Here is a 27,527-nt window from a genome sequence, read left to right as displayed (position 1 = left end):
TTAAATGTTTTGCATAATATTAATGAGCATCAATCATACAATTTTAACAAATATTTCCTACATTTAAGTGAATTTACAATCCATTTTCAAAAAAAAAATCTGATTCCTCATGTGAGTTTTAACATTTGTTATTCTACTGATCTAAGAGTTCTCCATAGCTTACTATACATGAGAATAGAATTAAACAAATTTTCTGATATTCCAATTTTTTAAGGTCATACTAAACCTCTTTGGAATAAAACATACTTCTAAATCACAGTTATAGCTTGTTATGTAGCTTTTTAATGCAGGTGAAAAGTGCTGGGCAAGAAGTATGTATCTCACCTTATAGATCTTGAAATCTATAATCAGAAACAGAATTGCAAGAGGGCAAGTACAAAATCTATCCACCTCGTAGAATAAGAGTTCAGTTATCAGCAAATGTTTTGACATGGAATGTCTCTAAGAACACGTTGTGTTTAAATGTATATTGATTTTGCTTTATTTTAATTGCTGTGGTGCATTTCATTCCCTTGTTGAAATGAACAATTGTTTTTGTTTATTCTCCCAGTGTTTGTCTTGTTTTTTCTTTTCAAAGAAAGTCCCTGTCAGGGACTGACTGAATTTTGCTGGGAGAACTACCCTATGAGTAACAAAGAAAGAAGAAAGAAAGAAGAGGAATTCTGTTATCAAGATATTCAAACATAAGCACATACCTAGTTTTAACATCAAAACTTTATTTCTATATACACGTTTTTTAGTAAGAGTAATGAAGTCAGGATGTTTGCTCTCTGGAACTCAACAGGATGAAATTAGTGTAATTTCTCTTTTGTTAGTATCCTGACTGTTGGTATATTTGATAAAGAAGCTTATCGTGAGATGTAATAGTAATATTTTGGCAATATTTATTGTAATTTGATTTATAATACAGTTGTGAAATGGTGGTGGATAGAGAATGTGAACATCAGTGAGGAAATAAAGCAGTTAAAAAGGTAGTGTGCCTTATTTCTTGGATGCTTAAGTGTTGTGGGAATAAAATGGTACAAATAAAACATATTCTGAATTAGATAGGGAGAAGACATTCTCATGTCTTCCAATTCTAATGCTTTCCTTCAGAGTGTGCATTCCCTCTAATGAGACAAGATGAAATCATATATATATATATATATATATATATATATATGTAGAAAACGGGGGCAACATTGACTTTTTGAGGTAGGATCAACCCAGCACGAGAGGCTGGTGCAGAATTAGGTTGTAGATACTCTAAATTATATTATAAATCATGTTCTGGCATTTGGTGCACCTGCATGTAAATGAGAAATTCTTTAAAAGTCTGCTCCAAATAATTCACAAATACACTATGATTGCCACTTTTAAAACCTATTATAGTAGTTCATCCTGTGGAGTAAATACAGTTCATTAAGTGCCGTAGAACAAATTAAAAGGTACAACGGAAATTTAGCGGAATAATGTAAAATATTGATTTTGAATGCTGCATACAGTCCTCACTTCAGTGAGATCTGTGTTGTATTTTAGGGTTACGACATTGAATGATTGATAGTGACTTTGTGATGACAGTGTAAATTCTAAAAAGACATGTTTATTTTTTGAATTCTAGAAAATTAAAATAAATTAAAAGATTAATTTAATTATGCTAGGAAACCTTGTATTTTTGTGCATATTGATTTAAAGAGAAAATCAATAATTTATTTGAGTATTTATTGTTTCATGTAAGTTTTTATGCATGTTGTCTGAAGGCATAATTTTATTTTTTAGAAAACTATGGATTACAACAGATGCTGTGTATATGCCTTTGTGGAATGATGAATACTTTAATGTAGTAGGAAAATAAGTAGAATCTCAGCCATGTATAAGTAATTTCATGCTATCCCCTGGTAACTGCAAGCTAAGTGGCAGATCTCAATTTTATTCTGAATCTTGGTATTTATAAATCCATGTTTTAGTAAAATTTAGTAAAATTTCAGAAACAGTTACGTTCAAGGGTTGATACAGGAACCAAATGACGGAAAATGTTTTCAATATATTTAGTTTTTGCTTACACATGTACATGTTCTTCAGATGCTAATTTTGAAAAATTCTAACATTTTTCAACTTATTACACTGTAGTGTATAAAGCAGAAGTGTTTTTACTAATGAGTTTGAAAGCTGAGAATTTCAGAGCATATTTTACAGAAATGGAAGCAGAGGCAGCAGGAGAAAAGGAAAATTAATTTGTTTAGCATTAACTAGCTAATTCTGTCTACCTCCTACTTGACTATATGTCTTAGAACTGTTCATAAAAATATCTTGAAATCCCATTCTGTACTGTTAAAACTGCTATTGATTGCTATCAAAGCTAGATAAGGAAAACATTGTCTGTAACTGCTGATTAGTCTGAAATAAAACAGCTATCTGTTTTAGTGCTAGTAAGTAGGCAGTGAAGTGTCACCTACAATAAAGTGATGTAACTTGCACACACTTGCAAAATCATGCAAGTGAAAAACTTGTTTTTGAATTCCAGTTTTAAGGGCATGGCATTTAATTCCTCTGATGAAAATCACTTTGTCACTCCCAGCTTTTATTTCAGGTGCTGGTAGCTAATATTGTGGTTGCATAAGGGGAATGAAAAAAGTGGTGCCGCTTTTAGAATCTGAGTGTTCAATGGATCTCTGAGTTCAGTACAGGCGGCTGTTGTGTATCTGCTTTGACAATAACAATTGACACCAGTATAGCTTCATAGCTGGATGGGGCACTGACATATCATATCGCTCTTGTTTTATCAGCTTCCACCCCCTGAAGAACTTCTAAGGCAGTGTCTTTTGGTGAACAGTTACATACCTGTATAAAAATAAGTTCTCCTACGTGCTAGTCTGCAAGTTGTGTTTTTCTTGGTTAGTGGACAAGTTTTGGGAAATAAAATGATTTCTAATTCTGTGTATACCTTTGACTAAAAATAATCTTTTTTGGCTTGTCTATAACAGCTTTATTATCACATGTTAAGAGGTAAATAAAGGCTTGGCATTTTAATAAGTGTGGCTTTAGCATTGCATTATGTAACAATTTGTAAAAAGTTTTTAGAATAACTAGGATTACTAACAAATATGGCTGTTTCATGTCACTTTTTAAGAGTGTTCTTATTCATGAAGTAAATCTTTTGAGGGGCAAGTTCTCATGATATATTTGAACTGTCATTTGAAAAGTGCCTCTTGGGTCTTTGGTTGTACTCAGAGGTTTCTAAATTGAATGAGAACTTAAGACTTCAGAGCACTTGTGTTGAGGGCTTATTATGTTAAAAAAGAAATTGGCTTATATTTAGGATAGTGTTGTTTTCAAAATCACAGTAATAGGTTTTTACTGTAAACATTAAACATGTTTTACTGAGTAAAACTATGTAACATTGCACTTACAGTTTTTTATGACACCATAGCAAGCCACTGCTAAAGGAACAGAAGGACACAAGACTTGTGAAAGCTGTGGAGACAGTATGTAGTCTTTGTCACTTTGATGTAGTCTTGAATATAAATCTGTACATAAACATCTGTTTATATACACATCAAAAGAATCTCTACATATATAAATGATTTGGTTATAGGAGTATAAAGTGTTAATTTTCAATGGATTCTGTGTCCCAGGATTTCTTAGCATTATAGTGTGTGTATGTTACTTCCAAATATTTACTTTTTTTTTTTCTCATACCTTATTTTGTGACAGGATGACGAAGTAGTACTTCAGTGTGTTGCCAGTATTCACAAAGAACAAAGGAAGTTTTGCTTGGCAGCTGAGGGACTTGGGAATCGCCTGTGCTTTTTGGAACCAACATCAGAAGCTAAAGTAAGAAGCTGATACTGTCAGCTGGTGTAACACAGCAGTGAATGCTAACCTACTTGTTGTCCATTAATACATTGAATTATGGTTTCTTTAATGTTATGCTTCAAGGCATAACTGTTAACAATCAAAAGCCACTATTCTTTAACTTTCTAAAATAATTCCTGTAACTGAAATCCTTAATATTTTCAAGATTAAGTCTCCAGACTGTTATAAATTTTCAAGTTCACTACAAAACTTCTTCCTTTTACTGATGTATATTAAAACATTTTGATATACTTAGTTGATAATTTTAGAAACATGGTCACCTGTTAGTTACTGGCTTTCAATGGTTACTGGCATTCAGAGTTGCTTCTAACTGTGTTGATTCATCAGAAAGTTGAGAGTACAGGGAACAGAATTAATGAGCAATTGAAAATTTTTAGAGATAACAAGTGGCAAAGGGAAAAATAAAAAAGAAGCTAGAGAGCTGTGCAGGAAAATAAAAATAGAGTAGGAAGAGGAGCTTGAGAGGAGAAAAGAGAAGAAATGAGAGTTTAGACCTGTACTAGAGCAGAATATTAAGAAGAAAGGTAGACAGGTAAATAGAGAAGGACCTTCTTTGTTTTCTCTGCACCTTCTTCTGTCTTCATTTTGTCTTTATTTCTTTTCTTCCTGACAGTTTATTTATACTTTTTTTTTTCGTAGTGGTGTTTTTGTATCTTTCTCTTGAAATGTTGTCACGTGGTCCTATTTTTAGTCTAGATATGATGACCGTGTTACAACCACAGTGTTTATTTGTGTAGTACGAGAGGTCCTTGTTCATCTCTCTGGTGAAAAATTATGCTGCTTCTAAATTTGCATTTCCTTGCATTTCAAGAATTCAGTCAGATCATTTAGCTCCAGTGTACTTTACAAAACACCAACAATCTTTTCATATGCTTAAGTAAAAGCAGTTAGTTTTCATATATGTATATTCAACTATTGTCTTAAAATCTTTAAAAAGTGATTTTGATTTTTTTTTCTTATTTGACAGCTCAACTGCAATATAGTCTGTCTATTAGTGATGATCTATAAGACAATCTGTAAGACTACATGTTGTTCATCATACAATAAGAAAAGGAGGAATGTCATAGATGTACTTTACATTTCATAAGTGCTTTAGTAGCAGCAAATTACTTTATAAAGACAGATTTTTTTTCTGTATATTAAGAAGTAATTGCATTAAGGAAGATTCAAAGCACGTTTATCAACAGAAATCCACAGCAGAAAATCACAGTGATACTTTCTACTACCTCCACTTCTCCAGTTGACTGCTTTACCAAAGCCAAGATCTATTTGCAGAACATGGGACAGCTTCTTCACTGATTAAACTTTGGCTAAATGTTGTCAAATTAAGAAAATAAATGCTTTTTCATTCAAGTAATTCTGGAAAACATCACATGATAGACAAGGGAAAAAAAAAAGTTTATCTGTTAATTTCAGGACAAAAAGTTATAACTTCATGATTCATTTTAAAATCTGAGTTGTATGTAGTAAAAATCAGGAGACTGAAGGAGCTAAGAGGAAAGGGAGGCAAGGAAGAGAAAGCATATATCTTAAAAAGTTCTTAGAAACTTAAGGAGAAAAAAATGGCATTTCCACTGTTAGCCATTAGTGGATTTAGTAATCTTTGTGACATGCTGAAGGGAATGACAATTAGAATATACTTCTGTTCAAATTTTACTACAAATCCATAAGGAACTTGGATGCTATTTCTTCACAAATTTTTATTAAAACCTATTACAACGTTCGTTCTCTAATAATTTATACTATGGTGCCTGGATATAAACTGTACTTCTTAAAAGCACTTTTGCATTAAATTAGTAGTATGAAATTATGTTCCTAATGTTTGTGTGGCTCCTTTTGTGAATTATCAGAAAATGTTTGCCTAAATGATATCTGATATTTAAAAAGTAAGAGGTTCAAGTTAAACATGAGGAAAACTTCTCTGCTGTGAGAGTAACAGAGCACTGGAACAGGCTGCCCAGAGAGCTTGTGGAGTCTCTTTCTCTGGAGACAATTCAGTACCCATCTGGACATGTTCCTTATTCTGCTACACAAATTCACTTACTGTAATGCTTGCTTGGCATACCTTTAAATGCCTGTAAAATAACACTTTATTCTCCACTTGAATTTTTTCTTTATCAATGATTCTTGAAAATTATTTAGGTTTAACTTCTGTATGTTTGTTCCAACTTCCCACTGCCAGAAGAAGAAGAAACACCTATGCCTATTGTTACTTTACAGATTTCCAAAACCTTAACTTGGTACCTGAACAAATTTTTGTTTTCATTTAAACATAAAGATTCCTGACATTAGTATTTCCCCATCTTCTACCTGTAGCTCTCGCCTCTCAGTATCCTTGCTTCACTAAGCAACCCTTTTTGGCACTTGTCTTGTTGGGTTTTTTTGCAGGATTCCATTAATATATATGCTCAGAGTTGGGGAAGAAAAGCATAGGTTAGCAGATGGTTGAGATTTCATTAAACCCTTTTTAGCTTTGTAATTAAGAGTGTAAAATGGTCTACCATACAGAGGTGATGGAATACCAGGCTTATGAAACAGTATCATTTGCAAAAGAAGGCAAACAAAATGAGGCTTGACAGACTCTATAGTGAATTTTAATTTAATTTAATTATTTAATTAGAGAAGAAAAGAAAAGAAAAGAAAAGAAAAGAAAAGAAAAGAAAAGAAAAGAAAAGAAAAGAAAAGAAAAGAAAAGAAAAGAAAAGAAAAGAAAAGAAAAGAAAAGAAAAGAAAAGAAAAGAAAAGAAAAGAAAAGAAAAGAAAAGAAAAGAAAAGAAAAGAAAAGAAAAGAAAAAAGAAAAAGAAGCCATCTAGATTAATTCAGGAGGTCAGTCGGTTCTCAGGTCATTTAACATCTACAGAAATTACCTTCCACTAGTATTTCTCAAATCAGTGGAATTTGAAAAAGACTTTTCTGCCATCCAACCACAGAAATGTTACTTGTGGTAACACAAGTTTGAAAGAAGGGCTAGTTCTGCTAGGTCATGGGTGGAAAAATCATTTTCAGAATTCTCAGTGTCAATATTCTTAAATAAAAACGGATACTTTGTAGGCTGTGAGAAAGAATAAGAAGTGAAAATTAATTCTGTTAACCTAAGATGTACATTTTATGCAAACGGTGACTTGGAGTACATTGTTTTAAAGTGTGTCTTTCATTAATAAACCACTAAAGTAAGGGCTGCAACATCTTTCAAATCAAAATGGAGCCTATGACTAGTGGCCAGTGGAAAAGATGAGAGTTCTTTTTTTCTGTTGGTAGGTGTTGGATTATACTGATTATGCGATATTCAATTTGGATGGGATTAAATGCCAGAGGTAGCCTGATGTCGATTAAAACTATATTACCAGTGATGTTATTTTTTCCCAGATAAAATTCCAGTTTAGCTTCTGAATTTAAGTTCAACTGAAAATAGAAAGGTGTTATAGATATTGTGGGGGGTTTTATAAAAAATCAAATGTACTTCAAAGACAGTTGTGTCTAATACTCAAAATGTCTTAATAAAATGGATGCTGCATAATCTGTAAGATGCCATCAGAAAAGTATCCTTTTTTTTGGTTGTTGTTGGTTGTTTTTCTTCCTTGTTTTGGTTTTAATATTAAGTGGCTTTGCCTGCCAGGTGCAATTAAAGGCAGTAATTAATGGGTTAAGTATTACTCAGATGTTTTGCTTACCTGTCTGGTTCATTGGGGAGCAGAGACTACTTAAAGTTGTATAGATTTTTATGTTCACAGCAAGAAAATATTCTAAAAATGTCTTACCAGACTTTACTAAAAAATGTAAAACACAAAATCTAACCTAGATTCATTTTTAATTCATTTCCCTGAGGAATGACATTATCTTTCTGTGACTAGTTATATGAGAATATATAAGATATGTAATACATTATGTATGTTATATATTATATGTTATATACATGTGTGTATATATATATTGTGTATATATATGTATATATAATGTATGTAATTTCCGTGTCAAGTCTGTGGTCTGAATGTTTTTTCCAGCATACGTTTGGAAACACCAAAGAAAATATATAATTAGAGTCTATAGTAAAGATCAAATGGTGGGAATTCCAGCTGTATCATAGAATCATAGAACGCCAGGTTGGAAGGCACCTCAAAGGTCTGGTCCAACCTTCCTAGGTAATAATATAGTTTAAATGTGACAGCCCAGCACTCTGTCAAGCTTAATCTTAAAACTGTCCAATGTAGAGGAATCCACCAGTTCCTTTGGGAAATTATTCCAATGTCTAACTGTTCTCATGGTTGGCACTCTTTATGTACTGGTACATGGTAATAAGGTCTCTGCTAAGCCTTCTTTTGTCCAGGCTGAACAAACCCAGTTCCTTCAATCTTTCCCCATGTGGCAGGACCTCCCAGTTCTCTGATCATCCTCGTGGCCCTTCTCTGGACCCTCTCCAGCCTGTCTGCATCCTTTTTATATAGTCGGGACCAAAACTGAATTAAAAACTGCAGGTGTGATCTGACAAGTGCTGGGATGATGACCTATTTATCTCTCCTGGTCATGACTCTGTTGATGCAGCCCAGAATCCTCTTGGCTTTCTTTGCCACTGCAGCGCACTGTTAGCTCATATGGAGCTTGTTTTCCATCAAGACTCCCAGGTATCTTTCCATAGGGCTGCTGTCCAGCCAGGTGGATCCCAGTCTGAGCTGCACTGCTGTATTATATATTCCCAGATGGAAGACCTCACATTTGTCCCCATTGAACTTCATAAGGTTCTTGCTAGCCCACTCCTCCCCAGGTCTTCCTTCAGGATGGCTCTCTTCTGGAGTGTTAGCCTCCTCACTAATTTTGGCATCATCTGCTGACTCATCAGGGTGCTCTTTATCCTAACATTCAGGTCACTTATGAAGATGTTAAACAGCATTGGGTCCAATATCAATCCTTGGGGGACCCCACTTGTGACTGGTTGACAGTTTGAGGAGGAACTATTTACTAACTCCATCTGGGTACAGTCTGTCAGTCAGTTCCCCACCCACTGCACAGACCACTTGTCAAGGCCGTAACGAGTCAGTTTCTCTAGAAGGAGGCTGTGTGGGACCATGTCAAAAGCCTTGGAGAAGTCCAGGTAGACAAGGTCCACCACTTTCCCGGTGCCAGCCAGTTGGGTTACTTTGTTATAGAAAGCAATAAGGTTTGTCAGGCACAATTTGCTCCTGGGGAATCCATGTTAGCTTTTCCCAATGACATGCTACATTTGCCTTGTGACAGTCCCCAGGAAGATTTCCTTCTTTACTTTCCCAGGGATTGAAGTGAGGCTAATGGGTCTATAATTACCTGGGTCCTCCTTAGAACTCTTATTGTAGATGGGGGTGACATTAGCCTTCCTCCAGTCCTCAGGGACATCTCCCAATCTCCATGACTTCTCAAAGATTATGGAGAGATGCTTTGCAACAACATCAGCCAGCTCACTTAACTCCCTAGGGTGGATGTCACTTGAACACATCAATTTATATGCCTCAAGCTCCTGTAATAGGTGACACACCAACTCTTCCTTTACTGATGGCTGGTCTGTGTTTGCATCAACCTGGGTTTTTGTTCCATGGAAGAAGATGTTGAGGACCTCTGCCTTTTCAGTGTTTTTCAGTTTTTCAGCTGTACTTGATTAGCTTGCTATGAAAGCTTCAGCAAATTTAGAACTCTCTTACTTGTATCATTTCCCTCTTCACCACCTTAAAACTCAGTGTTATAAAGAATTTGGTTCCCTCCTGTCACACTGCTTTAAAAAAGAAAAAGGAGTGGATATCCACTTTGAAGCTCACTCATAGTCGTGATCTATTTAACAAATCACAGACCATTGAATTGTTGAGTTTTGAAAGTAACTGTGGAGAACACCAAGTCAGACTCCTCTGCTCAGCAAACACAGATTGCTCAGGACACTTTCCAGTCAGGGTTTGAGTATCTCCAAGGATGGAGACTCCACAACAGCTCTGGGCAACCTGTTTCAGTGGTTACCATTCACACAGTAAAAAAAGTGTTTTTTTCTTCACATTTAAATGGAATTTCCTGTATTTTAGTTTGTGCCAATTTCTTCCTGTCCTTTCACTGAGTACCACTACGTAGAGTTTGGCTTTGTCTTCTTTGTACTTTCCTGTCACATTTATATACATTGATGACTCTCCTTGAGACTGTTTTTCTTCTACACATGCTTCCTTGGCACATCAATGCCACTAAATTAAAAAGTCTGCTGTTCTTGAACTGAGTGTAAGTTTCATGTTTCAAAACCAGCAGACATATTGATTGAACAATGAAGAAAATTTAAAACAGTTCAAACTATTATACTGTAAGATTCTGAATCTTTGCCATTTAGTGACAACTGTAAGTATGTTCAAAGCATCAAGCTTATGTGTCAAATCAGGTCATACACCTTCTCTTCTGTTTTTTCAGTGATGATAGAGAACAAATACTATGTTCATGGTTTAATTCTTTAAGACAGGAAAGCAATATTATGTAGAGAAAAATGTTTTGCTTTTGAAACAGTAGATGATATATTTTACTGTGAGGAATACAGCTCTAGGAAAAGTAAAGTTACTGCTCTGACAAGTGTATTTTCACAGACGGAACCAGCGAGTATCTCAAAAACAAACAAGTAAATGTTAAGTATGGATTTAAAAATGAACATACATGTCTGTTCAAACACACTTTTCATCCTCTTTCACCTCCTCTGCTGGTCTGTTCTTATGCTGTTTAATTTACTTTTACAGTATGTTCCTCCAGACCTCAGCATCTGTAATTTCGTCCTTGAACAGTCCCTGTCTGTCAGAGCCCTTCAAGAAATGCTGGCCAACACAGGAGATAATGCTAGTGAAGGGGTAAGTAAATTGACATAAAAGAATATAAAGTTTTTGAATATGGATTGTTCTAATTTCTTTCCATGCTCGAGAATTTTATAAAAGAGGGGCCTCATGTCATAGCAGATTCTTCTTTTTTTTTTCTGTTTTCCTGGGACATTATTTCTCCAGTACTATAACATCATTAGTTTCTCTTTAGCACTGATGAGCACATGCAGTTAGTCTTTTGAAACATTTACAAAAAAAGAAAAGAAATACTATCTTCAGAGATCCTTATTGCCATGAGTGCAAAACTGGGTACTGAAAAAGGAATAAGAGAATCCTTGGAATGAGTCTGGCTTTTATGAACCTGGGTAGAGTATATGAGATAGTTTTTGTCTGAAACATAAACTATTGCTGTAAAGCATTATTGTATTATAGTGCTACTTATTAATGGGGAAAGCAAAATAGTGTTCTCATCATGTGAACGTTCTATCTTGTTTCACTGACATAAGGTATTTCAGGGATTTGGATTTAATTTGATTTATCTATCTTCAATGAAATTACAGCTAGAAAAAAAGTCCCACTGATGAAACAAAGTGAAAAAATAAAACTTTTTTCTTCAGTTGTGTAACTAAACTATTTCAGCATCATTTGAATGTATTTAATCTGTGGTAACAAGCAAAAGCTATTGGATAGAAATAGTTATTTCAGAAGAATGTTCTGTGGGTTTCTTAATCTTTTACTATAATAGCACAAGCAAACTTTCTGGAACGCTTGCAGCAAAGAGTAAAGTGTCTTTGCAGTAAAGTGAAATGTTGCAGCTGTGCTTGCATTTCATACTACTGAAGTTTGAATTATTACTTCAAACCTCAAATAGACTAAGAGTGACTGAAAAAGGACTTCCACACTGGAGCGATCAGGATGCCCAAAACATCTGTGCATTTTATTACACATTATTATAGACAAAGTTATTTAAGAACTGTAGGTTTCATAGAATTTCTAAGTTATTTGTTTGGTGAAAGATTCTGGTATTATAAGTAAAAAATTAGCCTAATCTAAATGACAGGTACAGATTTGCCTGTATTTTCATTGATCTGCATCAGTGATCAGTGATAAGCTGAACCTCATGGCTAGCTGTTGAGATGCGACAGAAGAACCTTAATTTTTCTCTGTAACTTTGTGTCAGGATAAACACAATCTAATGTCTTATACTGCACTCCAGATATTTAGCTGGTCCATGTCATGGGACAGCTCAGGGGAGCTGGAGTTCTGCTCTGTCACCTCCAGTCTTGCAACATCAACCTCTGCATACATGATTTTCAGACCTCATTGTTGCCAAGCTTTTGTTTTCCCATGTTTTCTCCAGTTTAAAGTGTAATTTTTTATTTTTGTAACTACATTTCTTTCTAGAAGATGGAGATCTTGATGAAATAATTCTTTTAGTGAAAGTAAATTAATTTGAACACTTTTAGGACTCCTAAGCAATAACACACATTTTAGTATTTCCAAAATACTCACTCAAAAACTTAGCCAAAAGATTGAACCTGGGATTGTTAGTAATATATGAATGTTTAGATCTGGGAGTGGCAGTAGAGGAAAAATGATTTCTTCAGTAAAAATGATCATACTGTAGCTTTGGGAGAAGTGGGCAATAAAAAAGAAAATGTAGTCTGTTGTGTCATGTTTATTTTGAAACGACCTTGCTCTGCATTTATTTTGAAGCTGGGTACCATTCACTGGGGAAATTGTAGTAGGACCACAGCAGTTCATATAAATAACAAGGATGAAACAAGAAATGGAAGCCTGAACAGTAACACAAGAAATTTCTTTCTGGACCACAGGGACTTGTTATATTCAGGGAAGTTTGACTCTCAATTAACATCTGTCAACAAGCTGTAGGTAAAATAGATGATGATTTTTTAAGTTACAATTAACTGATTCTATTTTGAGACATATGTCATAACTACCAATCAGGAGAAATATTTGTATTAGGAGGTAATACTTTTAGCACCATGAAAGAAAATTGCTATGGTAATAAGTAATTTCTACACTAGATTTCAGAAAAAGCTATTTTTGAGATTAATAAAACAAAATGCTGTCTTTTAATGACAGCACGAAGTATAACAATGAATATCTTAAAATGTTCATTTGCATTCTGTTTTCAGTAAAAAGTCATTGCTAAGAATATAATTTAGCCTCATATAATTGACTTTAATCTATTGTTAGTTGCACCAGTTTATTATTCCATTGATTGGTTTTCTTTCCATAATACATTTTGTTTGAAATGGAGTTCTGTTGTTTTTTTGATAGAATCACAGAATATGCTGTGTTGACAGGGATCCATCAAGATCATGGAGTCCAACTCCTGTCTCTGTCTTTGTTTTTCTTTTTTTATTATTTTTGTTTTGTTTATTTTTTGGCTTTTGTTTTGTTGTTTGTTGAGTCAGCCTTAAAACTGCAAATTATTAACTTAAAAGCTTTCAGTAAGAAAATAGCATGAGATGTTTCATTTTTTTTTATTAGTATGCATGTATTTGATACAATGATGTCTCCCATTATGATGTTGCCCATTAAGATGTCTCCCATTATGACCTCAGCCATTATGATGTATTCCATTATGATGTCACACTTTATGATGTCACCCATTGTGATGTCTCCCTTTAGAACTTCTCCCTTTATCACTTCTCCCATTACGACTTCTCCCTTGATGATGTATCCCTTTATTTGTCTTCCATTGTGGCATCACCCATTTTGATGTCTCCCTTTATGATGTCATTTTTGTCTCCCAAGCTGTATTTAGAGATGATTTTGCTGTTCTTTTTCCTTGTTGATTATAAAAAGTTGTAATTTATAAGAGAACTATTATATACACTGTTATACGATGTTTTACTGGTTTTCTTCCCCAAGCAGTGGTAAATTCCTGCAGAATACATTATTAAAACATTTTGTAATGGACGACATATTTTGGAGGAGCTGTTGGGATTTTTTTATTTATTGCTTCTGATCAACCTTTGATAATGATATTTAAAAGTGTACCATATTATCTGAATGACTAGGAATAGCTATCTCATATTTCTCTCAATTTTTTCCAATAATCTACCATGTTTTCTAGGTAGATCAAAAAATTGTTACTCAGGAGTTTGTTTTTTTCTTTTTGTTTGTTACTGGATCACTAAGAAATACTACATAATTATATGGATCATATTGTGAAAGATTTTATACTTAGTATCCATATAATTCTGAGAAATTTCTCAGTAAAATTTACTACATAAAATTACAAAAGACTGTCTATTCTCTGTTAACAGAATTAAATCCCTGTGTAACCAGATCCCAAGTCCCTATTTATTAATGTCTTTCTTTAGTTGGAAAAATGGAAGTAGGAATCTTATTTTATTGCAGTTGTAATAAAAGACCTCCGCTGAATTGCTTTTAGGTTTTTTGTTCCTTCTGTTTGGAAAAATAATGCTTTGTTTTTAATCCATTGAGTCAGTACTAAGCAGTCTATGTGTTGAGCTCCAGAATGTAGTAGTTTCCTCAGCTTGGTGTTTTCTAAGTTGGAGTTCTGTGGAACACAAGTTGTACATAGCTTGTAAACCTGTTAACCTAATTGGAAATTTAACTTTTAATGTTCATAGAGTGCAAACTCATTTGTCTACACATGTATAAACACTGTTTGAGTTCCTGGAACTACCTTTGCTTATCTTGGCCACTTCCACATGTGTTCAAGGAAAAGAACTGACTTGTAGCAGTCCATTCTAGCAATATATCATGTACCAGAGACGATACTTGTTCTAATGCTGTATTCTAAGGAATAATCTTTCATATTTAATGATTGCCTAAATATAGCTGGAACAAGAAGACCATAAAGTAAATGTTTTTTTTTTTTTAAATAGAAAAAATGTTCTGTGTGTGTGAGAACAGTTTGAAGCAATTATTTGAGAAGTTAGATATTCTTAAATTAGCATTTTCTAATTGATTTGTGATTTCTAAGACTGATGTCTTAGTTTATTATTAGTCAAGACTTAAGTGCAAATGTTAAGATCTGAACGGAGAGAATAAGTGTAGTATAAAGTGGCTCACCATAGTATGATTAGTGTTAACATTAATAATGATTTCTATATTTCTGCAAAATTTGGAGATCACTTTCCTAAAAAAGGATATCATAAAATCTGGGACCACGGATCTCGAAAAAACCCCCACAAAAAACCCCCTCCTAGTTTCAGCAGAAAGCACCACAATAAAATGAGGGTTCAACTTCTTGGTCATATTATGTGTTTAAGGTTGAATAAGCTTGTTATTTATAAATAACTAGGAGATAAGATGTTAGATGCAGAAAAAGGCTAAGTGGGGCAGACTTGAAAACCTATAAAGCTTCTTGTCTGTTGTTCCATAGGTAACTTCGTTGTTAAGATTCTTCACTTGGAATTTGTTTCCTTCTGGTCACCAAAAGGAGCTCAAAAGATGTGTGTTAAATTCTCTAAAGGAATTGTATAGAAAATCCAGTTTTGCCTCTTCCTGACCTTGTAATAAATTTCCATATTCAAAATAAATAACAGTTCCTGCTTAAAATTATGGATGCAGTTGCTTTAATGAATCTGGTAAATGCTTAACATTAATCTTAGTAAGTAGATATCATTAGTATTCAACTATTCCGGGAAATAGGTGCATTTTTCCTCTTTCAGATTTCAGTTTGTGTTTGTGCATATATACTTATTTTATTATTATTATTATTTTTTTTAATGCCCCTGAGAAGTTTCTAAGAAAGGTAAGTAGTATCTTATTTAATTTAAAATATTTCCTTAAAAATGCTGTGGTTTTACTTAATTATAATAAAAATCAGGTCACAATAAGAGTCTTTGACCAAGAACATTCATTCCCTTGGGAGATATTTGGTTATTTCTGTTGCTGCTTCATTATTTCTTGTATATTTTTAGAATACACATTTAATAATTTGCTTGAATATCTGTACTTATTACATGAACTGTAGTAACTCTTCATGTCACTACATAATTGTGGCCATAGACCACGCAGTGCAGTGCAGTTCTGACCTTCTCTGTCATGTTCTCCAGGCAGCTCAAGGGGGTGGTCACAGAACCTTGCTGTATGGCCATGCTATACTACTTCGACATTCATTTAGCGAAATGGTAAGTGAAAGAGCACTTGCACAGAATAAGTAACATGAAAATAATTTAGATGTCTTTTTTATCAAAATAAAAAAATATGTACATTTGGAAGAATGCTCTTTCTAAGTTATTCTCTAAGTTCTGAATAGTTTATGTTGTCTCAACAAAATGGAAATAACCCTTATATTTAAAATTTAGATTCTTCAATCCATTTCACTGAGAAATGTAGATGAAAAGGTCTTTCAGCTATGGATCATTTCTGTGTCCTTAAGGAATCCATTAGCAAGTTAATGCTATTGCAAATAGATTTGTTGTGATATGTATTATTTTTTTCCATCATATTTTATAAGATATTCCTTTTAACGTCCCATGGTTTCCAGAGACTATGCCCATAAACATGCTATCTTCAAGCTACCTTGTATAAATTTTGTTTCATTGCATTGTACAACTGGAAAATTTTAACTGTTCTGGGTCTTTGTCTTATTAGGGCCCACACAAGTATACCTAATAGGACATTGAAGACATGAAAAGTCAAAAAAATGTCTTCCCTCCTTTTTCCTGTACTAAAAAACTGTACTTTACACTCTCTTACTTATGTTTATGAACAGTATAAATTGTAGTTGCCTTGATATACTAGAATTGCAAGTATGATTACTACTTTTTTGGTATGTTTGCTATGTTTTCATTAAATAAACTTATTACTGCAATGCTGTAATAAGATATTTAACCTTTCCTTTCTGATGAACTATGTGAAACTTGGGAAAGTAGGAAATAAATTGCACAGAGAAATATGTGCTGAAGTGGAAAAGGATTTTGATGTTTAAAGTCAAGAAGAAATGGAGTAATGCAAATGTATTAGTTTGGCATATGTGTTAATGGATACTGTTGGGTTTGCACTTTCAATAACTTCACTGTTTTGCAGTATTTGACATGTTTAACATCATCAAGATCTCAGACGGATAAACTTGCATTTGATGTGGGTCTACGAGAAAATGCAGCAGGTATGGCAAGTTACTTTTGAAAGAAAATATTACACGTCTGTTTTTAGAAGAGGTATTGAGATTAATGGCACTGTAAGCATATGACTGTCATATTTATGTGTTCATTAGAAATAAGATGACCAAAGCAAATGATAACTTTACAGTATTGATGACTTTCAGTTAATTAACTGACTTTGTGTAAGTATGTGAAGGTGCATTGAAATTAAACTGAGATACTGCAACTGCAGGAACAGTGGTGATAATAGTACCATTAAAAAAATTACATTGGATAAAATAAATGTGTCGCATTCGGCGTTTTTTTGTATGTTTTGGTACTTTCAATAGAATTAGAGTACAGGAGACGTATTGGTGTATTCAGAAGATACACTGTAATCATAAACAAAAGAAGCAGAACAATGTAATGCAGAAAAACAGAACAAAGATAGTGAGAACATTGCTAAAAGAGCTGAAGAAAAATAAAAGTATAAAATGGAGCAAAAAAATAATGGAACTGAGAGGAAGACACAAAACACAAACAAGAAATTAAGAGAAAGCGTTAACATCTAATTAATATATTTCTGGGAGTACTGCCAGTAACAGTGCTGCTGATTGAAATAGAGTGGGAAAAAAAAAATCAAGTATTTCCATGAAATTACAAATAAATTATGAGATGTCACTGGTAGTAATGTTAAATGAATTTAAAAGCAATTCAGCCACAAATAGGTTTACGTGCTGTTGTATACATAGTGTTAATGGTTACTGAAAGTGATGAGTACTCAGAAAGTAGCAGGTGACCCTGTCAAACACAGGCCCAGACATACACCTTGCAGGAAAAATCTAAGCACCTGTATATACACTTCATTAACATAAAGCTTCAAATAAAGAAATGTCAGTTGTATTAATATAAACCTGTGCTTTCTACTGTTTTTTCATTATTTTGAAAATAAATTAAAGTCAAAATAGACTAATTGATAATGGAGAGGGACAGACAATGTAGGTGTTAAAATGCTGTGGATCATGATCATTGAAACTTCCATTTCAGGTGATTCTCATTACCTACCTTCTGTTTTGAATGAGTGAGGTTTGTCTTTCAGTTGTTTGCAGGCATACAGATATGGTCTCAAACAGATATTAGCAGTCTGTCTCTATATTATATCTTTGGTTGATGTCTTCGATGGAGACCATTTTCTTCAGGCGTGTTGATAAAAGGAATGTATGTGTTCTATCTCTTTGAAAATAGTCGTAGTGATATCTGTCTTTATAATTTTATAGGGTTTTTTTTGAGTTGTCATGCCTGTGTCTGCTTGTGCTCGTTAGGTTTTGCAATGAATATCTGTTATCTCATACTGCTATTTGCTTAACTGCACATATACAAAAAGACCATTGTACACATAGGTAAGGTATAAAAAGCAAAACATACAAGGAATGCTTAGTTGTGGTCATGTTGATAACCTCTGCATGCTTGTAAACTTGTAGTTATGCAATATTGTAAGGTTATGGAATATTTGTTTCAAAATTCTGTATTCTACAACATAAATGTAGCTTAGAGTGGAAATGAAACAGAAGATTATGAATTCAATATGAACATTAAGCAAAAGATACAAAAGGTGATAAGTAAGACTGTGGCAGCTGCCAGTGATTTACTGGCAGTGAGTGCCTTGAAGGGAGAGCAGTTCTGAACAGTGTTTTGTGAGTGGTTAGTCACTTTAAAAAAAAAAAAAACATGAAAAGAGAAATACTTCAGAAAAGAGAAAGCTTCAGTTATTACAAAGATTGGTTGACAGAAATTGTGAGGAAAAAAGATCAGCTGGATTGAAAAGAGGAATTAGGTGGTTTTATAAGATACAATGTCTTATAAGATACAATTCTTTATTATGTTGCTTCAATGCTGTATAAGTATATCCTTACATTTCTCAGGAGTGGTCTTCCTGTATACTCTTGATAAGTATCTCTGTCTTGTAGGTGAGGCATGCTGGTGGACAATACATCCTGCTTCTAAACAAAGGTCAGAAGGAGAAAAAGTTCGAATAGGCGATGATCTTATCTTGGTCAGTGTGTCCTCTGAAAGATACCTGGTAGGTTTGTGGACACATGGTGGGGAGAATACAAAGCGCTGTGAGGAATCAGGGAAAATGGTCGAGACTCCTATGAATGAAATAATGCTTGATTGTCATGCACATTTTTCCCTCAGTGAAAGGTTTTGCACCCCTAGAACTAGACTGTTTTCATGTCTTTACCCCAAGGCATGCTTCAGTATTCTCCATCTTGGGAAGTTTTTATTTCTGTAACTGTGGAATATTTCTAAGCTGCAGCTGGAGTCTGCAAATTAGATTTAGAAAAGAGTTCATTTTAAAAGCAAGTGGATATTAATTTTTAAAGAATATCTGTATATTTACTTTTGATTTGTTTCTGTTCTGTTGACAAATTAATTTACTGAATATTTTTAAGTGAATAAATTTCACTGTTTCCTGTTGCTGTAATTTTATTTCAGCATCTTTCCATATCAAATGGAAGTACTCAGGTGGATGCCTCCTTTATGCAGACACTCTGGAATGTACATCCTACATGCTCAGGGAGCAATATTACAGAAGGTTCGTAATTTTTTTTTTTATTTACAAAGATACATACTTTAGAAGACTTTATATTGCTTTTTGTAAAGAGTGAAAATGAAAACAAACAAACAAATCAACAAACCACCCTCAGAACATAAAATGAAAGATCTTAGTGCAAATAAAGAAAGTGAGCACAGGAGAGAAGAATAATGGAAGTGAAAATGAGGAAATACTGACATATCAGCTAGGTTAACGGAATAAAAGGTAAAGGAGTGCTGTAACTTTGGAACAGTGAAGCATAAGATGTTCTGTGAGAAATGACAACTGAGAGAGCAACAGATGAATTTATTGTCATCAATTTAATTTTGTGGAGTAGGAGCTGCAGAATAACTAAAGCCAGGAAAATTCGACTTTGTATGGGATTTTCAATCACCCTGTAACAGAGATAACAGAGACATAAGGTTACATGCAAAATTGAAAGTAGGTTTCATAGTTTCTATTTCAGTCTTTCGGTGTGCTTTTTAAAGATATTTGCTCAGTATTCTTTCTGGGTCTCACAGAAACACTTCCTTATTATCTCTCTGTACTGGTCAATGAAAATAAGCTCTCTAAATGCATCCTCTAAATCCACTTTAAATCCCACGCCACAGGATCAGGCTTTCTTTCTAGGTACTTGATTGCACATTATAACTATGTTCGAGAAAAATAAAAAAAGTTTCTATAAGTTCATTAACAGCAAAAGGAGAATTAGGGAAAATCTCCATCCTTTATTGGATGCAAAGGGAATCTCAGTAACAAAGGATAAGGAAAAGGCTGAGGTGCTCAACACCTACTTTGCCTCAGTCTTTAGCAGTGGAAGTAGCTGCTCCATAGATGTACAACCACATGAGCTAGAAGACAGGGAGAGGATGCAGAATGAGGTCATCACAATTAAAGAGGAAGTGGTCAGAGACCTACTACAACACTTAGACGCACACAAGTCCATGGGACTGGATGGGCTACATCCAAGGGTGCTGAAAGAATTGGCAGACGTGATTGCCAAGCCACTTTCCATTATTTACCTGAAGTCCTGGCTAACTGGGGAAGTCCCAAGGGACTGGAGGGTAGCAAATGTAAGACCCATCTATACAAAAGTCAGAAAGGAGGATCCGGAAAACTATAGACCTGTCAGTCTGACCTTGGTACCAGAGAAAGTCATGGAGCAGATCATCTTGAGTGTTATTAGAAGACATAAAGAGGATAACTAGGGGATCAAGAGCAGTCAGCATGGGTTAATGAAAGGCAGGTCCTGCCTGATGAATCTGATCTCTTTTTATAACCTGATGACCCGTCTATTGGACAAGGGAAAGGCTGTGGATATTGTCTATCTGGACCTTCAAAAAGCATTTAACACATTTCCCCATAGAACTCTCATAAAAAAAAACACCTGGCCGCCCATGGCCTGGATGAGCATATGATCTTTTGGGTCAAGCACTGGCTGGACAGTCAGGCCCAAAGAGTGGTGGTCAATGGAGTCAAATCCAGCTGGTGGCCGGTCACAAGTGGGGTTCAGTGTTGGGATCGTTTGTGTTTAATATCTTTATTGATGATTGTGATAAGGACATAGAGTGTATTATCAGTAAGTTTGCAGATGGCACCAAGCTAGGCAGGAGTGTTGATCTGCATGAGGATAGGGAGACTCTATAGAGATACTTGGATAGATTAGATTGTTGGACTAATGTTAATGGTATGGGCTTCAACAAGGCCAAGTGCCAGGTCCTGCACTTGGGCCACAACAACCCCAGGCAATGCTACAGGCCCGGGGAAGTGTGGCTGGAAAGTGTCTGGCAGAAAAGGACCTGGGGGCTCTAATTGACAAGGGGCTGAATATGAGCCAGCAGAGTGCCCAGGTGGCCAAGAAAGCCAATGGCATCCTGGCTTGTCTTAGAAATAGTGTGACCAGCAGAAGTAGAGAGGTGATTGTTCCCCTGTACTCAGCACTGGTGAGGCCACACCTGGAGTATTGTGTCCAGTTTTGGGGCACCTCAATTCAAGAGAGATATCAAGGTGCTGGAGTGAGTACAGGGGAGGGCAAAGAAACTGGTGAAGGGCCTAGAGAATAAATCTTTTGAAGAACACTTGAAGGAGCTGGGAATGTTTAGTTTGAGAAAGAGAAGGCTGAGGGGAGACCTCATCAGTCTCTACAACTACCTGAAAGGTCATTGTAGAGAGGTTGGTGCTGTTCTCTTTTTACAGGTAATCAGTGACAGAACAAGAGGCAATGGCTTCAAGCTGCAACAGGGGAGGTTTAGACTGGACATTAGGATTTTTTTTTTTCACAGAAAGATTGGTTAGACACTGGAATAGGCTGCTCATGGAGGTTGTTGAGTCACCATCCCTGGATGTATTTAAGAGTCGTTTGGATGTGGTGTTGGTGGATATGGTTTAGGAGAGAACTTTGTAGAGTAGGGATGATGGTTGGACTCGGTGATCCCAAGGGTCTTTTCCAACCTGAATAGTTCTATGATTCTATTAAATGACTTGTTCTGTAATGAAAGTCTCATCCACTCAATGTTGCTCCTTGTTTCAATGCCATACTCCATCATTAACACTGTAATAAGAAACATTGTACTTTACCTCTACTGTTCTCTGTTAGAAGTATCAGCCCTCCACGTTCCTGAATGATGTCTTTAAGTCAGAATAATTTTATATCACTTGGCCCTAAAACTGATCACTTGTGATATAACAATATACAGTATCACAGGGAAAAAAAATCTGAGCTAATAAGGGACTCGAAAGAGACATCTCCCTGGAACCAGCTATATTTAGCAGTCGTAGAAGTGGACTACCCTGGTGCTGAAGACTAACAGTTAATAGGTTTACCAGAACTGTGGTTGAGTCCTTCTGACCCTAAGTGGTTTAAATCAGCATCCCACATTGTTTCTGTGCACTGGCCCATAAGAAGTTTGTCTCAGAGTGTTTGCAGGCTTCCATTTTAAGAGCATATGGGATATGGACTTTCTTTGTAATACCTTGTCATTGCTTTCTGGTGCAGAAATGTGTTGTGCTGGAGTCATACATTTATAAATGACTATTTGGTCCCCTGACATCATGGGCCATAAATATAATAGAGGTTAACTCTGGAAAAGTCCCCTTGTTGTCAGGTTTCACAGGTAAAACAACCAAGCAAATGGAAAAGCCATCCTATAGTAAAATTAAAAACTTGTAACATGGCAAATATAATGAGCTGCAGAGTAGTCAGGAAGGATCACTGGTATATTTTATATTTCTGTAACAGCAGTGGTGTGGCAGCTAAATTTCTTAAGTGCTTAGAGAATCACAGAGTGGTTGATCTTGGAAGGGACCTGGCCTACTCCCCTGCAGGCTCCAGCAGGGCCACCTAGAGTTGCCTAAGACTATATCAAGGCAACTTTTTAATATCACCAAGGATGGAAACTTCACAACCTCTCTGGGCAACCTGTGCCAGTGCTCAGACACCCTCACAGTGAAGAAGTGTTTCCTGATGTTTGGACAGGCCCTCCTGTGTTTCAGTCGGTGCCCATTGCCTATGGTCCTGTCACTGTGTACCACTAAAGAGTCTTTGGCTCTCTCCTCTTTACATTGATGAGCTCCTCCCAGAGACTTCTCTTTTCTAGGTTGAACAGCCCCAGTTGTCTCAGCCTTTCCTCATGTGTGAGATGTACCTGTCTCTCAATCATCTTGGTAGCCCTTTACTGTACTTGGAACATTTGTACTGTGTAGCTCAGAGCTGGACACATAATCCAAAACTGCGTAATAAAAAAGCCCCAAACCAAACAGATAGGGTGGGGTAAGCAAAGAAGTAGGTTTTCTGCGTATCAGGTTTTTTGTAACTTCCTAGGCTTAGGTTTAGCTGTATACACAGTTCTCAGAATGGTTTACATGAGGGATGATCATATGTCAAAAGACTTAGCAGCCTAGTTCAAGTTGAATGGACAGACTGAGAAAGTGGGATTTCCTGAGTCTAAAATTGGATTAGAAATCTGACAACATACTTTTTGTGATGTTTGAAGTATTTTGACAGAACATAAATATCAGGAAAGTATATTTTTTTCACATTCCTTCTTTGCTCTCATCTTTGTATTAATAGGCAACAAGATAATTGCCAGGTACCATTTTCCTAATTTACAAATTTATATTGAATCACCTGCACAGTATGAAAGTTTCCTTCCACCCTTCCTCTGTTGTGTGTGTTTGTTCTTTTAAAAGGCATTAATTTCAATTACAGAGTCAGAAAATTTTGGACTGAGTTTCTGATGAATCATTCTCCTCCTACACAATTTTTTTTTTTTTTTTAATGAGGTAAAGTGACTTGTTTTGACCTGTAGTCTTTGTGTTAAATGATTTGGAAAGTTAGCTTCCATTAAACTTAATCTTTAGAATTGCTAAGTGTGTTTCTGTCTTCTGTCTCCTGCTGCTGCTGTTCATTTTTTATTTTGACAAAAATTGTAACTGTCAGAACAAACTTATGAACTCACGAAATTATTTTGTATTGAGAACATTTAAATTGTATTAAGGAGAAGGAAACTGTGGTATTATATATTTGTTTGGGCTTTTACCTAAAGTATTCAATTTTCAAAACTGTAATTGTTGCAGTTTTTAATTTTCTTTTTCAGTCACAGAATCCTAATTTGATTTTTAAATGTCAAGATTACATTTTTTTTGTCTTCATTTTCAGAAGAAATAATTTTAACTGAAAAAAACACTAAGAAATATGTTCTCATACTAAATTTGTACTTCTAGTTTAATTGCAGTTATGAGTGAAAATGTGGAAACAGATTTCATCTAGGTCTTTTGAATTTTAAATAATTTTTTTGAGGCTGTTATTTTCATATTGTCAATGTTTATGCTAATGAGAAAATGTGCTTCTTCTACAGGGTATCTTCTTGGTGGGCATGTAGTACGTTTTTTCCATGGCCGTGATGAGTGTTTGACACTTCCATCTACAGATCAGAATGATTCGCAGCACAAGTAAGTGGTGGTGCTTTTTTATACATTCTCTTCTCTCAAAAAAGAAATAGATTGTTGATTGTCAGTTGAATTTGAGATTAGGTAGGTTAAATACACAAGAAATAAGATCTCTGTGGCTGTTGTAGCAAGTAAGTTATGCTGTACGTAATATAATATCACAAGTAACACTGTTATATCAAGTATGTATAGAAAATAAAGGTTCAAAGTTTGCCCTGAATGTGAAAGTGTACACACCTAGTATAGAAATACTAGCAAAAGTATTAGGATCTAGATACCTTGTACGGAACAGATGTCATAGAATTATGGAATTGAATAATTGAATTGTTCAGGTTGGAAGGAGCCTTTAAAGGCCATCTAGTCCAACCCCACTGCAGTGAACAGGGACATCTTCAACTAGATCAGGTTGCTCAGAGCTCCATCCAACTGGACCTTGAATGTTTCCAGGGATGGGGCTTCTACCACCTCTCTGAGTAACCTGTTCCAGTGTTCCACCATCCTCACACTAAAGAACTGAGAAGAGTTCCAGGTCCCATAGTTTCATGAGAACTATGATACACATATTATTATTTTTTTTCCGTTAATTTAAGAATTTGACAATCTGCAAAGCCAGTTAGAAGTCTGCATTTAAAAATTCTACTTTAATTCAGAAGAAACTGTAAACAGCTAGGCTGTGACATTTTTATGTGTGCTTGTGCAGTATTCAGTCAAGTTTACCAGAGTGGGAGGGCAGATTTTAAATTCCCTCGCTGCACATTTTCAAGTCCAACTCCAGTGCCTGACAGAGTGGGTTAGTACTGTTTCTTGCAGGAATACAAGAATGTTTTTCATCTTTCAGTAAACATTCATGTCTTGTCATCTGAGCAATAGAATGTATATAGCTTGTCTCATCTATAATGGATATAGGAAATACAATTAATAATAAGAAAGGTCTTGATCTGAAACTCGGGTTACATAGAAACTTTTTATTTTCTTAAATAATAAAAGACTTTCTTTACTGTGTGACTAATTTTTTTTATTTTTTTATTTTTTGTGGGGGGGAGGGTGCTGGGGTTGTGAGGTGTACACAGAATCCTTTCCTAAGAATCAAGTTATAATTTGAACATTTTTTTGTACCTTAATCACCTTATGATACAGTGATTTTTCATTCTGCATTGTTCTGTGTTTTTCAGTTTGGCTGTCTTTATGGTTTTGGATCAGTTCCAGTTATTTTAATTAAAGAAGGAACAGGGGAACTGTTTTCTTCATCTTTCTTCACCTCTTCTTTCATCTGGGAGAGGGAAGAAAGGGTTATATGAATTACTGTTCATACCTCTGAGAAAGCGAAAAAAAAGTATCATTAGACATTGATGAAAACACATAGAATACATCAAATTATCTTGCTGAAAGTTTCAACAAACCTCTCCTTTAGGTATCAATAAATAAATATATGAACAGAAAGAACCACTGTCAGAAAGTGAAAGAATACAGAAAAGCCTGTCTGCTTACCTTGTTCTTAAAAAAACTAAGGAACCTAACCAAGTTTTGTAAGTTTGCTGCACTTTTGAAAAGAAGCTAGTGAATCAGTTTAGTTTTTATCTAGAATAATTTTTCCTGTGTATCTGAATTCTTCTCTCTTGCTGAAATAATTCTGGAATGTACTGGAGTATATTACAATTCCTAAGAGTATGATTTTCTTTTTGGTGTCTGCCTAGAGGGCTCAGTTTCCGACTACGCTCACATTTTACACATCCTGTCACGTCACTCTTTCAAATGAAAAGTGGACATAGCAAAAATAATTATGTCATCCTCTAGTACCTCTTTGCTGTGTGAACAAATTTCTGTTCCGGTAGAGCATCCACTGAGCATTCACTATTGGTAGAGGAACATTTCAATTTATTACATAATGATGGTACAATGAACCCTTACATAGCACACTATGGAGGACAGCTTGGGTGTCACATTGTGAAACCAAAGGCTTCACTCTAATACAGTTTTCCTGTAGCAACAGTGTTGCAGATAGTAGCTTAAAAATATGTAAAGAAATTAAATGTATTTAGTTACGAGATCCTTAAATATTTCAAAATATGTAAGGTGCACATTAAACTTCCCAAACTATTTTAAAAACTGAATAAAGTATTTGATTAGAAGTTTATTAATTTCATTTTTTCTCCTGTTGCACAATGTAATCAATACAATTATTATTAAAACCATTCTTAAAATTTTCTTTGTATTCTTAGTTTCAGATCTGGATCTGTTTTTCTGTTACCAACTGTAGTTTCTGTATCCATTATATATGAGAAAGGTTATACAAATTCTGTTATTTAGATTACAAGAGATTAATGATTACTGAAAGAGAAAAAAATTCTTTAATGTATTCCTGTGAACAGGACTAATGCAGCATAATTTGTAAATCTTTTTATTTTATTATTGAGTAGAATGTTAGTTTCAGCACTAAAATGTGTCAGTAGCCTCAGGCCAGGAAATTAAGAAAACTAGATTATATTAAAGGCTGAATTCCTTCACTTCCTGTTTTTTATTTCTCTAAGCTTTCTAAAACTGATATAGAATTTTATCTATATTGTCTGTTTTGAAAAGATTATAATGTATTTTTGTTTGACAGCCACTATTTCTGCCTTTTAGTAGGAATGTTAGAAGTAACTCTAGGAATGAGGTCTCTGATGTTGTATTAATGCAGTTATTAACTTATGCAAATGTGTACACTTATTTTAATATTGTGTTTATATGTATTTAAGAGCATTAGTAATTTAGATTAATCTCTTGAGAACTGTATGAATTATGTATTTTTATGACTGATTAAGTAGCAGCAAAAGTTTTACAGCCACATTGAAGTCCTTCTCCTAAGAGAGAACGGTTTAATGGGAATAGCCTTACTTACCTGGGACATTCAGATTGTGTGTCATGTTCTCACTGATGAGGAGGAATCTTCCATCCATTCAGCTCCATCTGTGTAGCTGGGAAGAAGAAGCGAGTCCTATGCAGTTTACAGAGGAGTCAGATATTAATACCAGGTAGCACAAATAAACACGAAAGGATGATCTTCTAAATCTTTTCTGTAGGAAAGTACTTTACGAAACTGGAGGAGCTGGAGTTCGAGCAAGGTCTTTGTGGAGAATAGAACCCCTTCGAATAAGGTACTGATATTTTTTTAAACCTTTTCATTACCAGCTCTTATGTTAAGAGCAATTTGATTGTTACAGACCCTTAAGGCAGAACATGAGTAATATATTTGTCCTGCT

General features: G+C 34.9%; 1 protein-coding gene across 10 annotated transcripts in view; it reads left to right on the top strand.

Moving 5' to 3' along the window:
* Positions 1-27,527, top strand: part of RYR3 (ryanodine receptor 3) — a 210,986-nt gene that overhangs the window by 33,512 nt on the left and 149,947 nt on the right. For all 10 annotated transcript variants that reach the window (XM_051621641.1, XM_051621636.1, XM_051621634.1 and 7 more), the window contains exons 2-9: positions 3,694-3,813; positions 10,579-10,686; positions 15,717-15,791; positions 16,693-16,771; positions 18,713-18,825; positions 19,242-19,341; positions 24,198-24,291; positions 27,348-27,422. In XM_051621641.1, the coding sequence (XP_051477601.1) occupies positions 3,694-3,813; positions 10,579-10,686; positions 15,717-15,791; positions 16,693-16,771; positions 18,713-18,825; positions 19,242-19,341; positions 24,198-24,291; positions 27,348-27,422 (764 nt within the window). The remainder of the gene's footprint in view (positions 1-3,693; positions 3,814-10,578; positions 10,687-15,716; positions 15,792-16,692; positions 16,772-18,712; positions 18,826-19,241; positions 19,342-24,197; positions 24,292-27,347; positions 27,423-27,527) is intronic.

This window comes from Apus apus, chromosome 5 (assembly GCF_020740795.1).
Source record: "Apus apus isolate bApuApu2 chromosome 5, bApuApu2.pri.cur, whole genome shotgun sequence".
Lineage (NCBI taxonomy): Eukaryota > Metazoa > Chordata > Aves > Apodiformes > Apodidae > Apus > Apus apus.
This window is presented reverse-complemented; position numbering and strand designations above follow the sequence as displayed.